Source organism: Rana temporaria, chromosome 6 (genome assembly GCF_905171775.1).
Source record: "Rana temporaria chromosome 6, aRanTem1.1, whole genome shotgun sequence".
NCBI lineage: Eukaryota > Metazoa > Chordata > Amphibia > Anura > Ranidae > Rana > Rana temporaria.
The window spans coordinates 32,906,989-32,922,399 of NC_053494.1; the positions used below are offsets into that span (position 1 = coordinate 32,906,989).

The following is a 15,411-nucleotide window of genomic DNA, read 5'->3' on the forward strand; positions in this document are numbered from 1 at the left end:
ACTGACCATGTCAAAGGGGCCTATGGCTCAGTGCAGGTAACCCACAGGTGCACTGCTCTGCACCTGCGGATCAGTTTGAAAGCAGCTCAGTAACCACTACAGAACAGATATGCCCATATATACACTGTGAATTTAGTAATAAGCTTAACTTTAATAACAGTATTCTATTCTTTCCCAGAGCAGGCGGTTGCGGGCCATATCAGAGGGCTCTGCGGGCCACATTTGGCCCCCGGGCCACTGGTTGGTCACCCCTGCTTTATAGGAACCATAAGGTTTTATAGAACCCTGGCCGATAATGAATCATCTAAAACAAAATAATCTTTTCTCAAACTTTTAACCCCAGAGGAACCCCTAAAATAAATTTCAGGTCTCTGGGAATTAGATGGGAAGTAATTCAGCCACATCTCAAGGAAACCCTAGCAACCTCCAGAGAAACCCTCTTGCCTTGTACACACGATTAGTTTTCCCGGCGGTAAAAAGTCAGCCGTGAAAACCAAGGGCAAAACCGAGAACCTGCTCGGTGGCTTTTTCCCCCTACACACGGCCGGGTTTCCCAGTTTCCCAGCAGGAAAACTGCCATGAGAGCTTTGGTCGGGCAGTTTTTGGTCAGGAAACCTGGCCGTCTGTATGCTCCACCGCAGGTGTTCCCCATAGGTAAACTGCCGGCTTAAAAACCGCCAGGAATCCCAGCGGGAAAAAAGAGAAACATTTTCCCGCCGGGATTCCTGCGATGGAGTATACACATGGCCGGTTTTTCTGGCCAATAGCTGTACGAGGCATAAGATTTTAATGGAACCATGGCCGAGAATGGCTGATCCAAAAGAAAATAAAGACTTGGCTTTAGATACACTTTAATGTAAATGCTGTCTAAATACTGTCAGTTTTCAGGTACTCATGAACTGGAGAATAAAATTTGGCGAGCGTGTCAAGTTCTGGTTTGCATATTAGCCCTTCCCCCGCTGCAAGGTAAGTGGGTGAAAGTATTCATTGGTTAGTGCTTCCAAGAGCTCATTTTTAAACAATACACTGCTTTTCCATTAGACCATAGTCATCTAAATTGAATTATGTTCCTATGATCCATTTCTGAGCTGCCTTATGAAATAAACCATAGATAGGCTAAACAAAACAAAGACGTGAGTATAAATACAAAGCAGCTCTGACGGATAAATCTATTATCTCTGTGTACTTTAAGTTCTGACGTATGATATTTAGCTCAATACTGTCAACCTTTTCCATCCCAGTTTTGTAGAAAAATCGTCGCACTTTTCACAAAGCTGAGCCCTAGCTACACAAAAGCTTACAATCTAATTTTAGCGTCAAGGCATTCATGTAAATAAAGTACCGTCCAAGGTCACCAGAGGCTGACACAAGGAACGGTGCTAGAGTCTCCAGTGTGTCCTTGGTGTAGTGCCAGCACATTTAACCACTGAGCCTGCTCTTTCTCCCATTGTAAATTATACCTATTTATATGACGTTCTCCCAGCTCTGGTGTGTATCTGTCTGTGTGGGGCTGTTAGGAGTAGATCTGGGGTATATCCGTCTTTGAGGCGCTCTGATGGATGGCTCTGGGGTATATCTGTCTTTGAGGGGCTGTTCCCAGCAGCTCTGGGGTCTAACATGAAGTTCTGGCACAATGCTCACATCATATTCTGTATATATAACTATGTTTAGTTTTTGTACTGGAAGTATTTTGACTGTTATTTTTTTAATCTCAGCTGGGCAAACTTTCAACTATGTGCTCTTAAAAGAAAGAGTGAGAGACGTCTGGCACCATTAACCCCTTTAAAGCAGGGCAGAACTTTCTCTCCTTTGGTTAACTCTATCGGGGTAGTTGTTCAATGCAATATAGAAATGAAAGTCCAACGTAAAATATACTTTTACATTATGAAAGCAGATTTAAGAGGAACTCCAGGCAACAAATTAAGGTGTATTTTTTTTATTGTTATGCCCCCCTGCATAGTGCCAGTATTCTTCTTGATAGTGCCAGTCTTCATTTACCCTCTCCATGCTCCAGTGCTGCCCAGCAACTGCTGTCAAGTTGTAACTTACATAGTTAGTCAGGTTGAAAAAAGACACAAGTCCATCCAGTTCAACCACAAAAAATAAATAAATAAATAAACAAACAAACAAAATAAAAAACACAATGCAATCCCATACACCCAACTCTATACCCACAGTTGATCCAGAGGAAGGCAAAAAAAAAACCAGCAGAGCATGATCCAATTTGATGAGTAGAGTTCAATACTGGTTCTAAAATAGATCTGTGAGGTTGTTTTCTGGAGTTCATCCAAGCTTTGTATTGAGCCCTGATGAAGGGGGAGTGGTGTGGCCCCCGAAACACGTTGAATATTTTTGTTTTACTTTTTTCTAACAATTAAAATGATCTTGGACTCTTTCTTTCTTCACTCTTTTTTATATTTCTACCTTTTGAGTACTGTTGGGTGCCCTTCAAAGGAAGCCTTGCTGCACTGAAACCTCTCCAGAGCTATTGAGCTTGCGTGAAATTTTCCTTCATCTGATTACACATGCAAGTCTAGAAGTTCCCAGAACCTCTATGATTAAGTTGTTCTGGAGTGCTGTCCTCGACTTCTTCCTTGGTCCAGTGTCAGCTGTCCTCTTTAGGGCAGAATCAGGGATGGACTGAATTTTTTTGCCCAGGAAACAATCAACATTGAAGACGGCCCTGCCGCTCAGTCATGGGAAAATGCATGCCCCACCGCAGAAGAAGAAGCAGGGGGTGATGTCACAGGCCAAGAAATAAGACTTACAGAAAAAAGTTATGTATGGGGTTAAAGAAGAAAAATCACGGGAAGGACTTTGGGGGTCTGGAGGAGATGGAAGAGTGGGGAATCTAGAGTTCTGCTTTAAGTCAATAAACTGTTATTTCCTTGCGAGGAACATTGCGACTTTTTAAAATTTGAAAGATCACTTAAAATACTTTAAATCCAGATTCGATTTAAATGAGCTAAATGCATTCCGGATGCTCAAAAAAGTTTACAAAGTCTTACAGTTCACTTTTTGTAGAAACCATCTTGCAGTACTAGGGTCATTGGTTTGAATCCCAACCACAACACTACCTGCATAGAGTTTTCATATTCTCTCTGTGCTTGTGTGGGTTTTCTCTGGGTACTCCGGTTTCCTACCACACTCCAAAGACATGCTTGAAGGTTAAAGTGGAACTAAAGTTCCGTCGTCACAAACAGCAAGTAGACAGGCTCTTTATTGCAGAAAAGACATGCAATAAGATATACCTTCCTGCCTGCTTACTGTCTTCTCCAGCATGTAAATTCAGCAGCACATGCACAGCTTAGCTTACATCGCCAGCACTGTCTCTTGCACATTTGTAGGAGTGATCAGTGGTGGCTGGTGTTAAATATTTTTGGGGGGGGCAGCAGTGCCATCTTAATGCTAGGGCACTCCTGGTCCCAGGCACATGGGGGCCCCACAGTAATCTTGCAATACATCATGCTTGCCAACTATCCCGAATTTGCTGGGACAGTCACGCTTTTTACTAAACTGTCCCGATATGGTCGTGTCCTGGGAAGCGTCCCAGAACCTACACTGTGCCCTCCTGATGCCAGTATTATGCCCTCCTGACCCCCCTGTACTGTGCGCTTCTGCATTCCCCCCTGTACTCTGCCCTTTGTGTTGACTATTGTTTGATTTATGGATTGTTTTCCTTTTGTAAAATCGATTTTATTGAAGGTACTAATGAATATGGTCCAGATTCACGTAGGGCGGCGTAACTTTGTGCGGGCGTAGCGTATCTTCTCTACGCTACGCCGCCGCAACTTAGAGAGACAATGGCAGTATTCACAAAGCACTTGCGTCCTAAGTTACGGCGGCGTAGCGTAAATGGGCCGGCGTAAGCACGCGTATTTCAAAGTAGGCAGGTCGTGGGCGTGATGTATTTAAATTATGCGTGACGCCATGTAGATGCATTGCCAAAACGAACGGCGCATGCGCACGCATGCTCAGTATCACGTCGAATTTTCAAAGTAAATTACGCTCGCTCAATGCTTAGGCGACGTCAACGTAACCTACGCCCAGACCCATTCACGGACGACTTACACAAACAACGTAAATTACGGCGCTGTTCAGACGTTTCTGACGTCCATACCTAACACGACTTACCCCTGCTTTATGAGGGGTAACTTTACGCCGGTCCGACGCCTTACGTAAACGACGTATCTTGATACGCCGGGCGCACGTACATTCGTGAATCGGCGTATCTAGCTAATTTGCATATTCTACGTGGAATAGGTAGATTCTACGTGGAGGGGTAGATTCAGGTAGGAGATATGACGGCGTATCTCCAGATACGCCGTCGTATCTCTGAGTGTGCGGCGTCGTATCTATGCGCCTGATTCATAGAATCAGTTACGCATAGATTTGACTAAGATCCGAACGGCGTAAGTCTCTTACGCCGTCGTATCTTAGTTGCAATTTTAGGCTGGCCTCTAGGTGGCGCTTCCGTATATTTACGCATCGAATATGCTAATTAGCTAGATATGCCGATTCAGAAACGTACGTTTGCCCGGCGCATTTTTTTACGTTGTTTACGTTAGGCTTTTTCCAGCGTATAGTTACCCCTGCTATATGAGGCGTATCCTATGTTAAGTATGGACGTTGTTTCCGGCGTCAAATTTTGAAAATGTTACGTCGTTTGCGTAAGTCGTCTGTGAATGGGGATGTGCGTAATTTACGTTCACGTCGAAAGCATTGGCTTTTTGCGGGTTAATTTGAAGCATGCGCACTGGGTTACTTTCACGGACGGCGCATGTGCAGTTAGTCAAAAAGTCATTTACGTGGGGTCATGTTTTATTTGCATAAAACACGCCCACCTCTTCACAATTTGATTTAGGCACAGACTTACGCTACGCCGCCGTAACTTAGGGCGCAGGTTCTTGGTGAATACAGAACCTGCCTCACTAAGTTACGGCGGCGTAGCGTATCGGAGATACGCTACGCCCGCACAAATTTAAGCCATTCTACCTGAATCTACCCCAGAATGTGTAGATCTGATGTAACTAAAAGTTTAGTTGGAATTTTTTTTTCCACAACATTCAATGGCCCAGATTCAGGTAGAATGGAGCAATATTTGCGTGGGCAAAGAGCAAAGATTTTTCTCTGCGCCCACGCAAATATTTCCATTTGCCCAGCGATTCACGGAGCAGTAGCTCCGTAAATTGCGCGGGCGCTATGCTAATTAGCCCTGCGTAAGGGCGCCTAATGTAAATGATCCCGCCGGGGGCGGGAATCATTTAAATTAGGCGCGCTCCCGCGCCGAGCTAACAGCGCATGCTCCGTCGGGAAACTTTCCCGACGTGCATTGCGGCAAATGACGTCGCAAGGACGTCATTTGCTTCTAAGTGAACGTGAATGGCGTTCAGCGCCATTCACGGTTCACTTACGTAAACGACGTGAAATTTAAATTTCACGGGCGGGAGGAGCAGCTATACTTTAGCATTGGCTGCGCCTGCTATTAGCAGGAGCAGCCTTATGCTAAAGGCGCCGTACGGAAACTCCGTACCTTGCGTACGCAGGGCCCGCGCAACTTTTGTGAATCGGTGGTAGTATGCAATTTGCATACTACACGCCGATCACAAAGGCCGCGCCCCCTAGCGGCCAACGCAAGAATGCAGCCTGGGATGTGAAGGCATAAGGAGGCTTATGTTTGTCACATCCTAGGCTGCATTCGGTGTAACAAGGTTCCTGAATCAGGAGCACTCGTTACACCGGAGCAAGTAAGCACTTGCGCCGCGCAACTATGGTTGCGCGGGCGCAAGTGCTTCTTGAATCTGGGCCAATATATTTAAGAAGTGTTAGCGTCCTACATGACCTCTGGGAAAGGCTGCAGCCTCTTGTTACATGATTCTCTGCAAAGTCAAATCTTTGACACTTCGGAGTGTAGGGGTAGGTGCTACTATAGTCTCAGAGACATAGCATTGCTTGAATCGCTTAGCATAATGGTTTGTATTATCTGAGGCTTGCTACAAAAAAATGAATGCTGAGTGAAATGTAGAGCCTTTCAGCAGGCACGCTGTGTCCCCTGAGTCAGTTTAAATGCAAATTGTTCACGTCTGACTGGATTGAGCCTTTAAAAAAAAAAAAAAGATTGCTTTACACAAGATTTGAAGGAAATCTTTAGATGGGGATATTTGCAGGGTGCTATTGCTGAACTCTTCTTCCAGAATTATTAGTTGTCTGGCTAATCCAATGACTTTTCTGAGTCAATGACTTCCAAACAAGTATGCCTATTTGTGACTTAATTTTGACTTTGCTAGCTGAAACATAGGATGCTTCAAAAAAATCATCAGATTACTATTTTCAGGAGGACGGCAATGGAAACCTATCCTGTTTCGAGGCAGGGAACTGGCCTCGAAACAAAAGGCCGGTTGCCTGCCTAAGAAGTCGTATACTAATCTCTCCAGCAGCCAAGTCTCTTATGTTTGCTCCATTCTAGCACTGCAGACTCTGTCACTCTCATCGGCATTCAACACTTCTGGTAATGTTAGATGCGTGTGTCCCTTACTGCGCAGTGTGCTTCCATCCTCCAACCCCTACATTGCTGCTAAGTCCTGAGGATGGAACCACAGTAAGTACATGCCTTCTGCTTTGGTCAGATTTTCTAGAGGGAAAGATGAACCTATCCATAGGCGAAGAATCAGCTACTTAGGGCCAGATTCTCGTACCTTTGCAACGGCGCAACGTAACCCGTTTACGTTACACCGCCGCAAGTTTTCAGTGTAGGTGCCTGATCCACAAAGTACTTACCTGTAAACTTGCGGCGGTGTATCGTAAACACGTCCGGCGCAAGCCCGCCCAATTCAAATGGGGCGTGTACCATTTAAATTAGGCGCGCTCCCGCGCCGGACGTACTGCGCATGCTCAGTTTGGAAATTCCCGCTGTGCTTTGCGCGATGTGACGTCATTTTTTAGAACGGCGACGTGCGTATCGTCCATTCGTATTCCTGGACGTCTTACGCCAAAACAAAAAAAAATTTAAATTCGACCCGGGAACGACAGTCATACTTTAACATGGCTCGACTAAAGTTAAGCCATGTTAAAGCAGGTGTAAATTTGCGACGGGAAAAAATTACTAGCGACGACGTAACGAACGCGAAAACCGTAAATGCTCATTAGCATACCCGACGCAGGAAAACAACGCAAACTCCACCCAGCGGCGGCCGAGATACGCCGTCGTATCTCTTCTGTGAATCTGGCCCTAAACATTTGTTGATAAAGAAATCAAAACTATGAGCTTTAAAAATGTACTACCACTGAAGAGTAAAGGGGCATGTCTGGATTATTATTATTAGCATACAGAATTTGTATAGCCCCAATGGTTTGTGCAGTGCTTTACAAAATAAAGGGAGACCGTACAGCTAAAATACAATTCAATACAAGAGGGATCAGGGGTATAAAAGGAAGGAGGATCAAGTCATGTAAAAGATAAGCTGATGGAAAAAGTAAAAGTTCAGATAATTAGTTAGAGGCAGAAGAGATGGGTTTTCGGGGATCGCCTAAAGGTTGATAGGGTAGGAGATAGATTGAGGTAAGGAGTTCTAGAGGAAGGGAGAGGCTCTGCAGAAGTCCTGGAGGTGACAATGGAGCTAGAGAGCAGGAGGTCTTGGGAAGAGCAAAGAATTTTGGTTGGTATTTTGAGACGAGATTTAGTATGGAGCATAGTTGTGGCTAACTTTGTCGGTGGGTTCTGACGTTTATGTGTTGGGTGAGTGGAAGCCAAAGAAGGGATCGGCGGAGAGGGTTAGTGGGCACTAAATGGTTGGAAAGGTGGATGACTCTGACAGGGACATTCCCGATTGACTGAAGGGGGATAGATTATGTACAGGTAGGCCATTGAGGTGGGAGTTGCAATAGTCAAGACGAGAGATAATCAGGGAGTAAATTATTGGTTTGTGGAGTCGTTAGTTAGGAAGTAGAGTATTTTTTTGGATATGTTATGAAGGTTGAGACAGCAAGATTTAATCAGTGATTTGATGTAGGCCAAAAGGAGAGGTCAGACTTCAGGATTACACCTAATGACAAAAAGAATAGGATGAAAGGGGGGGGTGGAGGAATTTAGAAGAAAGAATTGGGGGGATTGGGAAAAAGGGAGGAAGTCAGCCGATTGGGCTTAAAGGGATTACTGTAGGCAACACTGTAATGATCAATTTATAAGGACAAGGATACGTTTAAGTAAATTTATTTGTATCAAAAATATAAAAATAGGCATTAAATAGTACAAATTACATGAAAGATGCGGCGGTGGCCAAAAAATGTGGCTACCTTGAAAAAATACAATTAGACACTAGAATTTGTGGACAGGACAAAGACAAACATTTAACAATGAACGTGATCCGGACACGTAGTGTTCAGACCAATCATGTGTTGACACTCATGAATAATTAATGAAATTTAATGCAGTAATCAAATAATAAAAATAAGGGGGGACAGTAAGTACCCACTCTGCATAAGTCAATGGAGTGTCAATATGTAATGATGGGGCTGAACACTGGCTTGATGGAGGACAGGAGGTATGAGGGGTAGGTAAGTAGGGGTGGATGTACACGGACCATGCGTGTATTGTTGGTCGACTTTAGCGCTTGATGGTTTGTTAGTTCACAAGGAGTTCAATATTCAGAAGTTTTTGCGATAATTGAAATAAGTTAAATTATGATGGTTAGTACAAAAAATATAGAACAACTTGATATTGATCGCTTGTCAATGTGACATTTGGAAGAGCACTAGTAACTTGCTTAGTATTGGTTAGTATGTATGAGTATGCCAGTCGTTAGTACTAGGAGATGAATATTTACTAAGCAATAGTGATCTAGTGCGCCATCAGGAGATAAGCAGGAGCAGTCATGCACAGGGAAAAGTCCAGCCCGTATTGATACAATGAACCGAACACCAGACTCAAAAATAGCGGCTGGTAAGAGTAATGTAAAATAACATAACTGACCATCCCAAGAGGGGGAGGCTAATACATTACCAGTCCGCTGCGTCTGGAGTTTGAAGGACAAGTCCATCCATGTGGTGCAGCTTTTGTATAGGCCGCTCTGGTGCTAGGCTTGTTGCTGGCTAGTTGGTTGTGATTTGCAGTTGTCACATGAGTATCACACCATGCCAAATCCTGTGGGGTGCGTTCGTCCCTTAGTGACACAATCCGCTTGATGTTGCCTCTGTGCTGTATAACGGCTCCCGGTCTCAGGCGCCGCTTGTAAGTCGGCCAATGCGATCCATCCGCCACAAATCACAACCAACTAGCCAGCAACAAGCCTAGCACCAGAGCAGCCTATACAAAAGCTGCACCACATGGATGGACTTGTCCTTCAAACTCCAGACGCAGCGGACTGGTAATGTATTAGCCTCCCCCTCTTGGGATGGTCAGTTATGTTATTTTACATTACTCTTACCAGCCGCTATTTTTGAGTCTGGTGTTCGGTTCATTGTATCAATACGGGCTGGACTTTTCCCTGTGCATGACTGCTCCTGCTTATCTCCTGATGGCGCACTAGATCACTATTGCTTAGTAAATATTCATCTCCTAGTACTAACGACTGGCATACTCATACATACTAACCAATACTAAGCAAGTTACTAGTGCTCTTCCAAATGTCACATTGACAAGCGATCAATATCAAGTTGTTCTATATTTTTTGTACTAACCATCATAATTTAACTTATTTCAATTATCGCAAAAACTTCTGAATATTGAACTCCTTGTGAACTAACAAACCATCAAGCGCTAAAGTCGACCAACAATACACGCATGGTCCGTGTACATCCACCCCTACTTACCTACCCCTCATACCTCCTGTCCTCCATCAAGCCAGTGTTCAGCCCCATCATTACATATTGACACTCCATTGACTTATGCAGAGTGGGTACTTACTGTCCCCCCTTATTTTTATTATTTGATTACTGCATTAAATTTCATTAATTATTCATGAGTGTCAACACATGATTGGTCTGAACACTACGTGTCCGGATCACGTTCATTGTTAAATGTTTGTCTTTGTCCTGTCCACAAATTCTAGTGTCTAATTGTATTTTTTCAAGGTAGCCACATTTTTTGGCCACCGCCGCATCTTTCATGTAATTTGTACTATTTAATGCCTATTTTTATATTTTTGATACAAATAAATTTACTTAAACGTATCCTTGTCCTTATAAATTGATCATTACAGTGTTGCCTACAGTAATCCCTTTAAGCCCAATCGGCTGACTTCCTCCCTTTTTCCCAATCCCCCCAATTCTTTCTTCTAAATTCCTCCACCCCCCCCTTTCATCCTATTCTTTTTGTCATTATAGTTATTGATTACAGCAACACGACCCATTCGGGTACTAGATCAGCCTAGAGAATTTATACAATTCCCTATACATATTAGTGGACATTTTGCACCAACTCCCTTTCCTGTCCTTTCCTCTTTTTTACATATATCAGGATTACACCTAGCACTCTGGCGTGAGTCGAAGGACTGATAGTTGTACTACTGATCTCGATTTGGGGGGGCATTTGTAGCGTCATTCACTAAGTAACATGGTAACTTTGTCATTTTGTTTGTATGTCAATATAGAAAAGGAACAGCAATACAAAACCTGGTAGTTTGTAAACCTTCTTCCATCCAAAACCAAAAAAAAAATGTTGGCTAAAGTAGGGCTTATGATGAACTCATACTTTGAAATATTGCCACAGTGCTAAGGGTATGTAAGTAAACAATATGATGACTCTGAAAGCCTGTAACATGTAACCCAGCTGAAAACACTTGGCAAAGCTAAGTATTTTTTTTTGGTCCGCATTGCTTTTCAAATTTTTTACGACTCAATCAATATATAAAATTTACTAATCACAAATCAAAATACTGTCATCATCAATTGGTGTTGCTATATCCTACAAAATGAAAGCATGTCGATCTAATAACGTTTTTCTTCTTATGCTGCAGGGCTGTTTTTCTTCTGAAGATGCTTCAACTTTTCCTCATCACGTTTTTTCCTGGGCTGCTAAGTTCTACATCTTCGGCTTTCTCTGGACAGCAACAGCATCCGATTCCTGACCCTTGCTATGACGAACACGGCCTACCTCGTCGCTGTGTACCAGAGTTTGTTAATGCAGCTTTTGGAAAAGAGGTTCAAGCCTCCAGCACATGTGGGCGTCCATCTACCCGGCAGTGTGATGCCTCTGACCCAAAGCGAGCCCACCCGCCATCCTATCTCACTGACCTCAACAGCGCTGGTAACATGACTTGCTGGAGGTCAGAAAGCTTCCCCCGCCATTCTCCTCAAAATGTCAGTCTAACTCTTTCCTTGGGGAAGAAGTTTGAGGTGACCTATGTCAGCCTACAATTCTGCTCTCCTCGACCTGAATCTGTGGCCATCTACAAATCTATGGATTATGGGAAAACTTGGGTACCCTACCAATTTTACTCTTCCCAATGCCGTCGACTGTATGGGAAACCTAGCCGTGCCAGTGTTACCAAACAAAATGAGCAAGAGGCATTGTGCACAGATGGGCATACGGACCTTTATCCACTAACTGGTGGCCTTATAGCTTTTAGCACTTTGGATGGAAGACCTTCTGCCCAAGATTTTGATAGCAGTCCTGTTCTGCAAGACTGGGTTACTGCCACCGACATTCGTGTGGTCTTCAGTCGCCCCCACCTGCAGGGGAATAAAGACACTGATGTATCAGACGATGGACCAGGTTATTTTTACTCAGTTGGAGAGTTTCAAGTGGGAGGCAGGTGTAAGTGCAATGGACACGCTTCTCGCTGTGGCAAAGACAAAGAGGGAAAAATGGTGTGTGACTGCAAACACAATACAGAGGGGCCAGAATGTGATCGGTGCAAGGCCTTTCACTATGATCGACCGTGGCAGAGGGCCAATGCTCGTGAAGCCAACGAGTGCATGGGTAAGTGTATGGCAACCATGAGTTTCCATGGGAGACTGTGCATGTGTACGTTTTGGTAAATTGAGTGTACAAAGTTCTTAAAGTTCTCCTTTGCCTGGTTTGCAGTATTTTCCACATAAGAATAGTTTTGTAGATCACTGTAAGTAAAGCAAGAGAATTTTTTTTAAAAAGAAATACTGTTTTCCCTTGACCACACTACATGCACTCGGCATATTGTGTAGAGCCTTAGTATGAACTGTGAAAGAGAGAGAAAGCCATTTAATGCAGTACTTCCAGCACTCTGTGGCTGCTTGTAGTCCAAATTGGGTGTATGCAGGGAAGGGTAACTTACTGTTGAGCAACTAAGTTATGCCCGGTACTCACCTGTAGGCAGGTGGAATGGGGAGAGTTTACCTTTGAGTAGGACCCTTCCCCTAAGGGGAAGGAGTGAGAGGGAGACCCTTATAGGCTGAAACGCATCAACTGATTTTATCTGCGTTTGTACACTGTGTTTTTCCAATAAAATGAACACTTCTTAAGATCAGCAACCATTGTGCGGATCAATTTTTTTACATATTAATTACACAGGTTTTGTGGACAATTGAGGTGGTACTTACGCTCACGTAGTGCTTTATCTGCATTAAATTAGCCTCAAAACCTGTGTAATGAATATGTGTTCCGTTTTAAAGGGATGAGGTGGCAACCATTTTGGACATGGGTCTCTGGTGTAACCTGGTTGTCAAGCCTGAGAAAGAATAGGCCAGCGCCCAGATACCCCTCAGAAGGAACTCGCACAGCCAGTAGGGTGGACAGAGCGTCGGTCTCCGCCTACCACCCACACATCAGGGAGAGTAGTTGGACAAAAGTCTTGCATCGCCCAGGAGGTCAGTCCAAATTGGGGGTTGGCTCAGCTGCTCGCCATGGCCACCCACGTGGCAGTCTGCCACCCGCCAACACATTGCTGAGAATCAGCCAGTTCAGCAGTAACCAGCCTACTTTTATGTGTACAACAGTCTGGAATGGTCATGCTGGAAAAAAACTGACATGGCTGCAAGCATGTATGTATGAACAGAAGATCAGTCATTTCCCCATGTCAGTCCATCCCCCCCTACAGTTAAAACACACCCAGGGAACATACTTAACCCCTTCCCCGCCCCCTAGTGTTAACCCCTTCACTGCCAGTGGCATTTTTATAGTAATCCAATGCATTTTTATAGCACTGATCGCTATAAAAATGCCAATGGTCCCAAAAATGTGTCAAAAGTGTCCGAAGTGTCCGCCATAATGTCGCAGTACCGAAAAAAAAACGCTGATCGCCGCCATTACTAGTAAAAAAAAATATTAATAAAAATGCCATAAAAATACCCCCTATTTTGTAAACGCTATAACTTTTGCGCAAACCAATCAATAAACGCTTATTGCAATTTTTTTTTAGAAAAATATGTAGAAGAATACGTATCGGCCTAAACTGAGGAAAAAAATAGTTTTTTTTATATATTTTTGGGGGATATTTATTATAGCAAAAAGTAAAAAATAGAATTTTTTTTCAAAATTGTCGCTCTATTTTTGTTTATAGCACAAAAACTAAAAACCGCAGAGGTGATCAAATACCACCAAAAGAAAGCTCTATTTGTGGGGAAAAAAGGATGCCAATTTTGTTTGGGAGCCACGTCGCACGACTGCGCAATTGTCAGTTAAAGCGACGCAGTGCCGAATCGCAAAAAGTGCTCTGGTCTTTGACCAGCAATATGGTCCGAGGATTAAGTGGTTAATGTCACTTTAATCTATAAAACATCTCGCCACCTTTTTTTCCCTCTCTTACTGCAATCTTCGTAGACCTCTTTTAGCACATTCGTTTTTTGTTTTTTTTCTCCGGCTCTGTTTTCATCCCTTCCACCTTCAATAAAACTGTTCCTCTCCCTCCTCCTGGAAGCACCGCCACCCCACCCTCCCTGTGACTTTTCAACAACGACACCTCATCCGCTTTGGAGAACAGATGCTCTAATTAGCACCAATTAAAGGAATCCTCTCTAGTCTTAGCGGGAGGTCCTCTTGCACACTGGCTCTCCCCATGTCTCTGCTTAGCAGAAAAGGAACCATCTGTGTGGGAGGCATCTTACAGCACCCACCGGTGGGCAAGGAAATAAAAAGGCAGTGATATTGTGCCAATATCAGGAAATTCTACACCTGTACGACCAAAAGCTTCTAAATCCTATTTACAGTTTGGGCTTGAGAAGCGCCTCGATGCCCAGACACATTTCCAGGAAAAGTTGCAAACATTTTGCTTTGAAGGAAAGAGTGTAAAGTTAATTAGTTAATTATCTGTTAATTAGGGAAGTGCCAGAACTCTGGTATTTGGCAAGCTCTGAAAGATTCACATGTCTGCTAATGAAATGCTAAGTATAGCCAATTAAATGTAACTTTTACATTCCTTGTAATTTTTACAGTTGCATGACAAATAAGATAATTGGTGCGATGACCCATGTAATTGTCATTCACCATGAAAGAGATACAGACTATAAGGGGCCATTGACCACAAGAGCTGTGATTTTCTGCACGTTGGAAAGAACTGAATTTAACCACTTGACCACTGGGCAATTAAACCCCCTTAATAACCAGACCAATTTTCAGCTTTCGGTGCTCTCACATTTTGAATGACAACTACTCAGTCATACAACATTGTACCCAAGTGAAATTTTTGTCCTTTTTTTTCCCCACAAATTGAGCTTTCTTTTGGTGGTATTTAATCACCGTTGTTTTTTTTTATGTTTTGCGCTATAAAAGAAAAAAGACTGAAAATTCTGTAAAAAATGAATTTTTCTTTGTTTCTGTTATAAAATTTAGCAAATTTGTAATTTTTCTTCATAAATTTTAGCCAAAATTTATACTGCTACATATCTTTGGTAAAAAAATAAGTACAAATTGGTGAATATTATTTGGTCTTTGTGAAAGTTATAGCGTCCACAAGCTATGGTGCCAATATCTGAAAATTGTATTGCAGAGTACTGCGCAGGGGGTATTGCAGAGTATTGCTCAGGGGGTATTGCAGAGTATTGCTCAGGGGGTATTGCAGAGTATTGTGCGGGGGTATTGCAGAGTATTGTGCGGGGGTATTGCAGAGTATTGCGCAGGGGGTATTGCAGAGTATTGCGCAGGGGGTATTGCAGAGTATTGCGCAGGGGGTATTGCAGAGTACTGCGCAGGGGGTATTGCAGAGTACTTTGCAGGGGGTATTGCAGAGTACTGCGCAGGGGGTATTGCAGAGTATTGCGCAGGGGGTATTGCAGAGTACTGCGCAGGGGGTATTGCAGAGTATTGTGCAGGGGGTTTGCTCTCAAACCAAGTTACTCTCAAACCAAGGTTTTACTGTACTTGAAGGATCAGCATTACAAGCAGGCATCTAGACATTTTATATTGCTGGCCAGTTACCTCTAGGTTCCCTATTGTGAGTGGACGGGATGATTCGGTCTGTAAACTCTGCATGCATTGGTTTAGTCTCTTTATGGTAAGCAATG

The 15,411-nt window shown here is 43.5% G+C and overlaps 1 protein-coding gene across 1 annotated transcript in view; it reads left to right on the forward strand.

Annotated features, from left to right (window-relative positions):
* Window positions 1–15,411, forward strand: part of NTN3 (netrin 3) — a 151,342-nt gene that overhangs the window by 51,814 nt on the left and 84,117 nt on the right. The window contains exon 2 of the mRNA XM_040356614.1: window positions 10,953–11,917. Within this exon, the coding sequence (XP_040212548.1) occupies window positions 10,972–11,917 (946 nt within the window). The 5' untranslated portion in view covers window positions 10,953–10,971. The remainder of the gene's footprint in view (window positions 1–10,952; window positions 11,918–15,411) is intronic.